The sequence below is a fragment of the Accipiter gentilis genome, chromosome 15, assembly GCF_929443795.1.
Source record: "Accipiter gentilis chromosome 15, bAccGen1.1, whole genome shotgun sequence".
NCBI classification, from domain to species: Eukaryota; Metazoa; Chordata; class Aves; order Accipitriformes; family Accipitridae; genus Astur; species Astur gentilis.
In genome coordinates this window covers 6,992,808-7,005,328 of record NC_064894.1, presented here as the reverse complement: position 1 = coordinate 7,005,328, position 12,521 = coordinate 6,992,808, and the positions used below count along the sequence as shown (strand labels likewise).

General features: G+C 41.1%; 1 protein-coding gene across 2 annotated transcripts in view; it reads right to left on the bottom strand.

Moving 5' to 3' along the window:
• Window positions 1–11,631, bottom strand: part of SENP6 (SUMO specific peptidase 6) — an 83,894-nt gene extending 72,263 nt beyond the window's left edge. For both annotated transcript variants that reach the window (XM_049817895.1, XM_049817896.1), the window contains exon 1: window positions 11,168–11,631. In XM_049817895.1, coding sequence (XP_049673852.1) covers window positions 11,168–11,216 — 49 coding nt within the window. In that variant the 5' untranslated portion in view covers window positions 11,217–11,631. The remainder of the gene's footprint in view (window positions 1–11,167) is intronic.
• Window positions 11,632–12,521: the final 890 nt, after the last annotated feature.

Sequence of the window (12,521 nt, the reverse complement as noted above, 5' to 3'; positions counted from 1 at the left end):
CTAGACTGGAAATATACTAAAAATTCAGACAGGAAGAAGAAAGTTTCAGTGTTTTTATACGAAAAATAAATATAGGAAAGATATCTTCCTATTTTACAGGAAAAAAATGGGAGGATGAAAGGTTAGGATAGGCTAGGGACAATTTCTGAACTGCCAATTTACCCTCAAAATGTGAAAAAGCATATAAAGCTAACAAGCCATTTCAAGGAAGATGACACTTGAACAAGAATTCCAGAATATGATTTCTGTGGCAAATCAGCATGTGATGTTAACCACATATGATCTCAAATTCTGAACACTGTGAGAGTTTTATAAGCAAAACACAGCAGGAAACCTTACAGTACATTATGCTTCTGATTTGCACACTTCAGATTTTAGATTTACGTTATGCACCATGGGATCCATCTTCATAAAAAAAGCTAAGCTTGTGCAACTGAGAATATAACAGCACTACACAAACACCAATCTATTTTTAGAAACTCGTGAAAGGCAGTTACATACAGAATAAAATTAATAACCTAGCCTAACTACCTGGAAATTAGGCAACCCACACTTTGAGAAGGTTTCCAGGTTTGCTGCAATAATTGGAACATGAGGTTGAAATAAAGTACTGTATCTACATACCAAAAGGAAGAAGAAAAATAATCAATAATTTGTGTTAGTTAACACTTCTGGATTTATCCTGCAAACCTTCAAAGACTATGTCAGATAGGTGTCATCCCTTCTGTAAAAACATATAAAAATTGAAGTCCAGAAAGGTTCAATGACTTCTACAAGAAAATAATCTGCAAGTGTAGGACAGAAGAAGAAACTCTAAAATGTAATTAAAACAGAAAAAAGCAAGACACTTCTTTGATGTTGTCAATTGTTCAAAATTCACCTGAAATGGACAGCAAAAAAAAGCACAAAAAGAAAACACTCAACAACCAAGAAAACCTCACTAAATTGGTCAAATGAAAAAGGCACATCTCAGGAAAAATCTGGGTAGGAAAAGGATGAAAGGAGGGCGAGTTGGTTAAACTCTTAAGCTATGAGAAAAATTTGCATTTGTCTTTCTATAATGGTCAAAGACCTGTTTTTTTCCCCTATTCTTCGTGACACTGGCAAGTTTTCATACCCATATGAGAGGGCAGTCAACTGGATTAGATTGCTGATATGGCTGAAAAGCAATACAGACTAGCTCCACCAACACTTCCCCCCCAGGATTAGTTTTCTGCCAATTTAGTTCCTTCAGTCAACTTGCCATGAAGCCAGAGAAGTGCCAGTGTTGACTCAAGCAAAGCTGTGAGCACACTGTCTCTGGGAAGGGCAGCAGGACCGTCACTCTGAGCAGCACAGAGCAATTAGGTAGGCCTGGCTCTGTTGTAAATTGCTGGCACAACTACTTGCATGGCCATACAGTATGGCCCCACACATGGGGACTGTTAAGAGTTAGAAAATGACCTTGCAAATGCACATACAGTTAAAAAAAAATAAAAAAAAAAATCAAGTAAATCATGTCTGGTTATTAAAAAAAAAATAATCAGAGAAATGCAACAAAAACATAGGCAACAGCCTCCTGCTCACACTAGATACACTACATACTTCAACTCGCTTTGCAATTAGAGATCAACAATGCAGTGAGACATGATGTAATGCAACTACATTACTGCATTAAAAACACAGAAATCTTTGTAATAGAAGTATCCAACTTCATTAGACCTAGCAACAATGAGTTTAAGGAACACTGGCAACTGCTAACTAAACCACAGTGTGCTATAATTCACTAAGCAGGCTTTATTTTAAAAAGCTAAAAAATAACTTTAACATCCCTGGAAAAACAAATTTTCTCAGTAAGATGAGGAAGTGCTATTGATCAACTAATTTTTAATATAACAAAATAACACATGCTAGCTTGCTAATAGCACCCAGTTATGAACCTACTTTTCAAGAAATATCACTCAAAAGACAGCTGAAGCAAAACATCCAACTTCTTAAGAGACCATCCTGCAACTGGAGATGAGTTTCAGCCACCTTCACCCAAACACACAACTCATGCTTACCTTGATCTATCAGTTCTTTCTATCACAGGGCACAGAGTAATAGAAGTCTCTCTTCCAAGTAAGGTGCAGTGCCTTTTCCATCTAACAAAGGTTTTGCTAGATGACAAAGAACTTCTTTATTACATTAATGACAGATGCTTTTTTTTTGTGGTATTCATCAGGTAAAGATTCAGCTACAACCTAATTTGCCTTATGGCAGAACTAAGGATCTCAGTTAAAGATTTACTACCCCACTGTGCCAAATATATGCAGTCATAATAACCTGGACCAGAGTAGTCCAGAAGTTCACTTTTGAAAGTTTATTCCCAACTGCAAAGGATTCTTAAACTGCCTCTTGAGCAGTAAGCCTTGGTAGAAATAAAATTACAATCGACTCTATTAATTGTTTCTAAAAGAAGTGAGCCTCAGAAACTGCAAAGGCAATTGTAAATATGAAACCTAACCTCTACTGCATAGTTCAAATTCTCATCTAATAGGCTCTTGAATAATCTTTCTGTTAGACCGTCATATTAAATTCTATCATCAGCAGGATATTTATATTTTGCTAAATGAGCCATGAAAACTGGACATGCCAAACAAACACAACATGATATCCTACAACATTAATAAAAATACATCAATAGAATGAATTTTAGTACAAGTAAAACAACTGGATAAAAACATTCTCATGAAAACAACAAATATTTTTGCAGCTGTTTCTTACAGACGTAAATTTCTAAGATTACATAATATTAATCATGTCATATAGTATTATGATTTAGCACACCAGCAAAATATTATTGGTATTTATCACTCCTAAAACATCACTGTGGCAAGTCTTGTTTAAAAAAAACAAACAAACAAACAAACAGGGAGACTTTGCACCAGCTATAGCTTGCATGGTCTGAAAACAAACAAATGAAAACCCAGGAAGGCTTCACACGAAGTCTCTGAATCATCGCTGTTCTTTATTTATAATCATTCAAGATTCAGTCAGAGAAAGATATCCCAAATTCAATGTCTTTCAATCCAAATTACTCTTTCACAGGAATTACTGTGACATACATTCAGAAATGTTTCCTTGCCTCATGCAGCACTTACAACAGTTGCCCGTTAAGAAAAACTTTTTAAAGGCCTACTGACCAACCTGGGAAGAATAACCACAGCCTGTTAATTTATTCCCTCCAGTCTCCAGCCTTCACCATAAACTTGTTCTGCGCAGAAGTTAACCTGTTATTTAAAATAATTTCATCTCCCTGGGCAGAATAAAGCTGCTGTTACACAGAAGTATTTATTCTAAAGTTTAAGTTATGTATTACACCTTAACCTGACTTAACAGCTCACCCGACAGATGAAAGGGGGAATGTCCTACTGCTCTCACATGCAGAGTCTGTCTGCTCTCCCCTATCCAAGCCATTGTCTTGCCTCTCCGCTTACCCTTCAGTGAGCAAATTCAGAGACTTGGCAAAGTGCCAATCTGGCAAGACAGTACACAGCAACTTCAATTTCTTTGGCAATAAACTGGTAAATCTCAGGGGTGGCGGACAGTATGAGACACACCACGAGGCTGGAATTTGGGGGGAGGGGGCAGGGGCAAAGGGAAAGAGAAGCAGACCTCTCCCCCACCTGCGGCGGTGAGCCCTAAGAGCAGCACAGCTGCAACACATAACTCCCTCTAATCAGTTAATAACGTTCTGTTAGTCCCTATGCCCAAGCCAGTTAATAATTTTAAGCCTTGCAAAGAGAACCAATAAATAGTTGGCATGCAGCTTTACATTCAAAATGGAGTTGCAGCCTGGTAAGATAAAGGCAGCAACGTCACAGTTCACTGCTTTAGGGAATCCATACACCCAATTTATCATTACTCTGTACAAGACAATAGCATCACACCTTAACCATTTTACTATTCTTTGGACAGCTTATTTTGAAAGCATTATTTTCAAATTTGATATCCACGCTGCAAATTGCTACTGTACATTAACTACAAGACATCAGTACTCATGCATTTACTACAATCCATTTAATAACCAACTATCCTCATATATTGGAACATAATTCCTTCCTGAGGTTCCTTAGAAAAAAGTTATTCAAACAACAGCTTTGCCAAAACGCTATTTCTTTAACTCACAGCAGACATTACACCATAAATAAAAACAAAACAGCTTCTCAAAAGTTATTTGCTCTTAATCATTCCTGTTAGCTACAGTACCCAAATAACCATTAGCCATTCTGTATTCTGATTTATATTAGACTGTAATTCAGCGACTGAATTCAGTTTGGCACAATCCCCAGTTCTGTGCAGGGAGACTACACCATACAAGAAAATTAAATAAGTTTTCAGGACTTTTACAACATTCTACTGAAAGCACTCAAAAGACATCTCACAGGTCTACATACTAATGAACTACTAAGTTCTACTTATAACATGTTAGTAGTTCTCAAAAAAAGCTTCCAACCTAAACATGTGTCACCAAATTAGCCAGTGATTTAATGCTTAAAAATACACCTGATTTTAAGCCATGATTTAAGAACTGGTTATCTTTTCCACATTTCCTAAAGGAAATGAAATTCCGTGGCCTCAGCAGCAGAATAAAAAACATTTTTTATCTTATATTTTTGAAGGCTCAGGGAACATACAGACTGCCAGATAATTCTTTTTGCACCATGGTACCCATCAACACAGGCTGCTGGGCACCCACTATGGAAGTGCCAGTTACTCCTGTGAACGCAACACTCAAAAGCAGCTGACTTGGCCAGCACAAGACACCAACTTTGGCTCCGCCACAGCTTAAGATCAGCTTCACCTGAAAATATTACACATGCTAGGCTGCTGAACACAGTAAGAGGAAGTTCAACAACACATGCTTTTGAAAATTAAACGTGCAAGATAAAACCAGGTTTAATTCTATATAATGAATAAGAATAGTAATATTTTCAGTAGTGCTTCGATTTTCTTAATTTTAAGCAAGAAGTAGTCAAGTAGAGAGCATCAGACAGATTTCAACCTATGTAAGAATATCCCTACCTTAAAAAAAACCCTCCAAATTGAAACCAAACAGGTGCTAAAACATGGGCCAAAAGAAAAGAACTTCACAAATCTGCTCCACGCCTGCCCCCAATGGAAGTGTCTTTTAAAACAACCAAGTTAAGAATTACATTTGCCTCTTTTCCCCAAAAAAGAATTTGTTCACTCTATCTGTACAGCTTCCCCCACCACAACAGTTCCATTTTTATTTATCTTGTTTTCTTGGCCTCCTGCAGTATCTTAAGCTATCCTGCACACTCTTCCACTCCTTTCTGCAACACACACACACAGACGGAGGCATACACTGTCCTGTGTACCGAGTCCCCTAGCTGCCCTGACCCCTGACTGCTCAGCCAGTATATATACTGACACCAGTTAGCAGCAAACCAAACCATGCTGAGGCCACACCAAAACCTTCGCTTCAGGGACACTAATTTTGACTTCTCTATTGTATGGAAGTGGGCAAGTTTCACAAAATTTCTAGCTATTTACCCGTGAGATCTCTACTCCACTGAAAACAAAAGGGTTTAATACCTATTAGTGGGAAGGAAGGAAACAAAATGATGAGATGACTCAAAACCCCTCATATTCTTATAAAGCAATATTTAAAAGTGGCGAGTTTGGTGATTAATCTCACATTATATGACCTGCTACAACACAAAACACCTTGACACCCCTCAGTCACCTCAATTAAAAGACACAGCTAAAACTCTATAGAAAAGGTGAAGTCTGATACTGCACTGAAATCCACGCATAGTCTTCCAGAAACAACAGTAATAATAGCAAAGTTGTTGTTGAAACCATTACAATAAATAATTCATTATGTTTTATCCTTGTAGATAAAACAAGATGCAAAAGACTACAATATCCAAATAGGCTCATCATAAAAGTATCTGTGCAACCAAGATGTTCGCAAAATGTTGGTTTATGCTTGCTATCAAGGCACATATTGATGTTATTATTTATGTTATTACCATTACTTTTGTATTTATACTTACATAAAGAAGAGTGTAAGGATCTCTTTTAGGAACATTCTCAAGTTGAATTTTTTTGGGGGGGCCACTAAAAACCAGTAGAACTTCTGTACTTTTTCTAAAGAACAAGAGCTTTCCTACCAAATCCAAGTGCCAGAAAATAACGGATGAGGCATCCCACACAAGATAGTTACTCTTACACCTGAAGCTTCTATGTCCCACTTCATGGAAAATCATTATAGCAGCAGCTACTTAGGAAAAACTACCAAATAATAAATGCCCCATAATGGAAACCAGAAAATTGCTTTCCAATTCAGAAAGCAGAGGACAAGCCTGGGGTCCTAGAATCCTACATCTCAAAATTAAAAAGAAGGTGATGATGTGGAAGAAGACTTGGGCACAGGCTATTATTTTAGAATGCACTACCAAGTGTATTACAATATATGTTATAGAGCATTAATAGATAAATGAAGTTTATTTTTAGTATCTTTCTACATGCTCTAAGACGCAGCCTGTCTTTTTTAATATTTCATGCTACCTATCACCCAAGCTAGATTGGCACATACAAAAAATAAGACAGTAAGAAGATAGTTTCAATTGGAATTTGCTAAGAAATAGTTCTCAGCAAGTGGGTTTCACTCCCAGAAAATAATCTGTCATTGAAGTCAGTGAGAAGGTTTCCTATTCTTAAAACCACTGGAAAGGAGAACCGAACAAAGGTCTGAGAAGACACATATGCAGTGCTGGAAAGAAATTCTGAATGGGTCAGAGGACGGGGAGATATAAGCAAGCCGCAGAAGAGTCACAAATTTCCCACTTTCAGATAGAAAACTACTCTCAAGAAAAACAGAAGGAAGGAACAGAACATGTCTGGACATTGATGGGAGTGATGCAAACCAGAGAAAAATTCAACAGCATAAAGCAGGAGTTTGGATTATGATAAAGACACAGAAGAGGGTGAATGATACCTGGAACATCCCCTCCCCTCATTTTCAAGCTAATGCTTATCTCCACTAGATCATAAACAAAGCGTCAGAGACTACTTTGGAAACAATTACAACAAATAATAAAAAAAATTCACTGTTAAGAGAAAGATAAAGAGTCATAGCAGGTAGAAAATTTTCAAGTGTTCTATCCGAATACAAACTCCACTCTGGCCTACTAATTTGTATTACTCCTGTCAGAGACTTCTCAAGGTGATTAAAAGGAAAAAAAAAAAGAAAAAAAAAAAGGCAAGAACAGCTGACCATCACTTCAAATGGCAACTCTATGTCTACACACTAATACACAAATGCTGAGTGTTTCTGTACCAGTCCAGAATCTCAGCTACCTTTAAGAAAATACACAAGTCTATAACCCTTGCTTTGGTGAAGACAATTCTTTACATGTGAGCTGAATGAAAAGCAAAGCAGACTTCTAGAATCCTCTGGCAGCCAACTGTGAAGTTTCTTTTGCTGCTGCTAATGGGTAGTCCACATAGTTTTCTCTATTATTAGGAAACCTGTAGCCAAGAAAATGGAATGAAAATTGAGCAAATTCCTGTCATGACTGCATTGAAATCTCTCAGCAGCTCTGAAGGTAGGGACTGGCAACACTCCTTAGAAAGGAGGTCCTCAAAAACAAACTTCAATATAGGTTCTCAGGATCACTACCGTAACCACCAGAAGACTGAAAAAAGAAACCAGGAAGGAATAAAATGTTTCTCCTTTCTTCTGGAAAATACATGCATTTAGGAATACTTTAAAGTTTTCCTGTTACCTACCTACAAACATAGGGAAAATTTACATTTAAGGCTGGAAAAGAGAAATTACAATTTCCTTGCAACTCAGTAACACCCAAGGAGGCAGAATGTAACAAGAGTTCCCACTGTTTTTCTCCAGGAATAATGATCAACTATTCCTACAGGTTGAACATCCCCCTACTCTAAATCCAAATAGATTTTCCTATCATTGCTTTGTATTTTAGGTGTGGCTATCAACTGGAAAACACGGGAATTCCTGCAGATGGAAATCTCTAATCACTAAATTTCTAGTCCTCCAAATCAGGAAAGAATTCCCATGCAATAGGACTACTTTGTTAGTATGAATTTCTGCACATTCCACCCATCACTTTGAAACCTTACTGTAGGAAAATAAATTCAGAAAACAAGGGGAAAGTTTTACTAATTCCACTTGCAAACTAGCTTAAGTAACAAAAATAAGGTACTTTCCACACTTCTGAATTCTAACAATCCTGGCATTTCAAGAAAAGTAAACACGCAGGTCATGTATATCAATGTATACGATGTGTATCAACTATTAGCACTGCTCCGGAACGATAACAAATGAAACTTTAAAAAGAGTCAAACTTTATACTTCTAGGGATCTTGTTCACATTTTCCATAAAAAAGTCTATACAACACAGCATAAAAAATGATGACACATTAGATACACAAAACTGGACAAAACCCATGTACTAGTATGAATCACTGTGTTCAAGAACAGCATTACCAGAAAGGCAACAGATAAATCACTCAAGGAACACCCTTCCAGAAAGACCATTTTGTTTTTATTGGAGAATAAAATAATAAAAATATTAAAAGGAAGCACTTTAACAGCAGAATGACAGCTGTATTTCTTCATAGTAACATATGTTACACTAAACAAGAGAAAAGCAGTATCTTACTGGACATGTGAAATCAAAATCAAAGTTCTGAACAACTACCATACTTAAAAGCAATTAATTTCATTTAACTGTATGCTTAAGTCTGACTGATAGTCAACATAAGCATGACAGCGCCAGAAGTTTCTGTGTACCTATATATTTATGTGTGTGTGTATATATAGGTACATACTTAAACAGCACAGTTTCCATTAGACTGAGTTCAATTAGCGATAGACCTAACATCCATTTGGCAACTAATTCATTTGTTTTGCTCATTAATGGCAGGGATGGACAGAGGAGTCCTCCCCCTCCTCTCTACTAGCCTTTAATAGAACACTTCCAAAACCATCAGGTAAACAATTTTTGGCTGTTGCTTACACAGACTTCAACAGAGTCCATGAAATATACAGACTCAGACTAGCTATAACTCTAGGCTCATGTATTAATCATCACCTTGCAACAGAAGTTGCCGTATTTCCTACTCTATACGCTTTTATTCGAATTTTTGTCCACGTTATACTTGTTTCACAAGTCTGGCACTCTCGTGCTTGTCTAGCCTTTGGATAATGGTGGTTCTAACGTCATTAGGGTGATCTAATGTGCTGCTGTACATTTCCAGATTACAGACTGCCAAACCTCCCCCCATATATATATATTCTGTATCTTTACTTTTTCCTGGAAAGTCAACATCCCCAATAAAAACCTCTCAAATAGCATCTGGAAGGCTGCTTCTTCCTTTGCTTCAAATCAGTAAAAAGTTTACCAGCTCTTACTAGATCTGCTATAGTACTATCATCCCATTTGGACTTGGGCCACCCTCAGAAATTTTTTGTCACCACCATCCACACCAGGTTTTCTTCACACGTGTGCGCACACTCACACACTCTTAGCATTTCTATCACATCATCAGTCCTAAAATCAACACATCCGTAAATAATGAGGAAACACAAAACCAGCTGATAACTCAGTTCACCAATCGTGAATACTGAAGCTTTGAATGGGGATGCTATCCAGTGTTGGTCCTGCTGTTGGAAAGAGACGTCATAAGTAAAAAAACACGTGAGCGTTGCATATGAAATCTGTCTTTTCTTAGCCACCTGTCCAATGAGCAAGTAGCCAAGGTGCACACAGAAGGCAGAGACTAGTCATTACCCTGACACTTGTATTTGCGCAAACCTCGCTATGTTCTGTCGAGAGAGTTCAGGAAAATGAAGCATCTGCATTTCACCACCAAACACTTTAAAGGTAGAAGGGAGGTAACACAACAGCCGTTATTACCCAGAAAGAGTTTCTGAACATCACAATTTCAGATTAATAATTCAAAACAACAAGCAGTACTTTGTTCACACCGTACTTCTACTCCAGAACATCCAGTAATAAAAACCAAACCCAAACATTCTGCAGCAAAAGAAAATCTGCAAGAGATATGTTCTGTATAATACAGGTACTACAAAACCCCCAATGCTAAACTTATCCCTGAGTTGAAAAACTGTACTTATGAGGAGTAATTTATTTCATTAACATACATTTTCCTTCGTTATCATCATGGTAATTTTGCAGAATTTAGCAGTCTATTGGCCTATGTCATCAGGATATGTGCTTATAGCAATTTTGCAAGACTACAACAGCAGATTTTTTTATTTTGTTTTAGATCAGTGAAACTGTAAAGGCTCAACAGTTAAAGATACTCGAATATGAGGAGACTTTTTACATTATGATGAAGAGCTTTGCAGTGACAAAACAAACCACCAAACCCGTACATCAAAAAAAATTACTCAAGGCTTTATAAATGCTAAAGGTTTCTTTCAGTTGCAGCTGATAGATTCATCATCCCCTTCGTATCACAAACGTAGGTACGATCCCCCTCCCCAAACTAACCTCAGTCCCAAACCTTTAGAGCAGCATTTTAGAAGCAGACGAGACTCGTTTTACGGTGGGGCGAAAGGGTACGGGCTAGGCCGGGGCCTGGGAGCAGGCTAAAGGCAGGGAAATGCAGCGGGGAGGCGGCACAGCGATCCTCGCTTCCCCTCCTCACCTAGCGCTAACCTTGCCCGGCCGCCTACCAGCCCACCGCCCCTCCGAGAGAAGATTCCTCCTCCTGCAAAACCGGCCCTGCCGCACCAAGCCCAGGCTGCTCTCAGCGCTCTGCCCCTACAAAGAAAACACTGCACTTCCAAAGCCTCACAACGTAGAAAGCAAGAAAGAAAGAAAGGAAAAGGACAAGAAATCAAATCGCCCTCGCTAACCCCTCCCTCAAAAGCAGCTCTCTTTTCACCAAACCAAACCACCCCTTACGGCACCCACCCTTCCCCCACCACGAAGCCACCTCTCATTGTCGCCGTCCCCCAAAGGGGACCCATTCCTTCCCCCCCCCCCCCCGAGATGCACACACACACACACGCCCGCCTCCCCCATTCCCCGGTCTGCACCGTGCCCCTTACTGGTTGCCAGAAGGGAAACGCAGCCCACGGGCCGCGTTCCCCCCCTCTCAGCCATGCACGCACCGTCCAGAAACAAGCTGTCTCTGCAGCCGCCGCCGCCGCCACCGGCCATCTTCCCGCTGCCGAGCCTCGCTCCCTCACTCCATCGCCCAGAGAGGCGGCGGGGCCTGGCCCTTCCCCCGGCCTGCGCGCTCCGCCGCCCACCCCCACTGCGGAAGGCTGGGTGACCCGCAGCGGCGGCGGCGCCGCCGAGGCCCGGCCCTCTCCCGCTCCCCGGGCCGCGCTGCCTTCCGGCCCCCGTGCAGGAGGAAGCGGCGGCAGCGCGCCCGCTCCTCCCTCACCGCGTCCGCCACCAGCAGCCCCCCGAGCGGCCGCCGGCCGGGCCTGGCCCGGCAGCCGCCGATGGCGCCCGGCGGGGGAGACGGGCCCGGCCGGGGCTCCGCCGGTGGCGCCTCCGAGCGTACGGGGAGGACGAGGAAGCGGTGCGCGCTGCGCTGCCGCCCCTCTCCTCCATGAACGGCGCGGCCGGGCCTCCTCACCAGCGCTTCCCTGCCGAGACCCCCCCCCCCCCCCCACCCGCCCCGGGCTCGCCCGGCCCGCCACCCCGGCCCCTAGACGATAAAATGGCCGCAGTAGGGCCGTGCCCGGTAACGCCTCGGACTCTCCCGCTCCCCCCTCGATCAGCCGGGAGGCAGCGGCTTTCGGGAGGTGAGGAGGAGGCGGCGGATCGGGCAGCCGAAAATGAATGAACTTTCGAGAGTGCCGGCGTCCATGGCGCGGGACTGGGGCCCGCTGGTCTCTCGCCACGCTCGGGCAAAAGGCCACAAAGGTCTGGCGAATTGTCGCCAGCCGTAGAGTCTTCCGGGGCCTCGTCAAGGCACGTTTAAAGCCGAAACTTGAATTCTGCAGAACGTACGGCGTTGCCAAGCCACCTAGGCAGAAACTGCAAGTCATGGCCTCGGGTGTATTTGACTTTTAAAATCAAAAAATCCTTTTTTTCACACGTAAGGTTTTACGTTTTAAAAAGCTTTCTTGTGAAGCCCAGGAACCCAAGTGCCAAAACCATACATCCTTTAAAAACTGTAAAGTGAATTACGGCAGCCTAGAGTTAGGGAAAGCTAGGTAGGTACTCCCTTCTTGGACAGGTTCCTTCATCTGGAATTCTACTGACCGCACTTCTACTGCAGAATCGGGGAATTTTTAGGTCTACTTCAAAGCTCCTAGTTTCTGAAATGACTAATGCCTAAAAAGTGAGCTTCCAGAAATGCTGGAACTTCAGAGTTTGTCAACTGAAGTCCCAAACTAGGTAAGTTCAAGTACCTAGTGCGTATGAAAATTAAAAACCAGAGAGAGGAAAATTCTTGTTCTTCAAGTCTTCCAAATTTGTTGTTTTCATTCCCAAACTTTCTGTATGGAC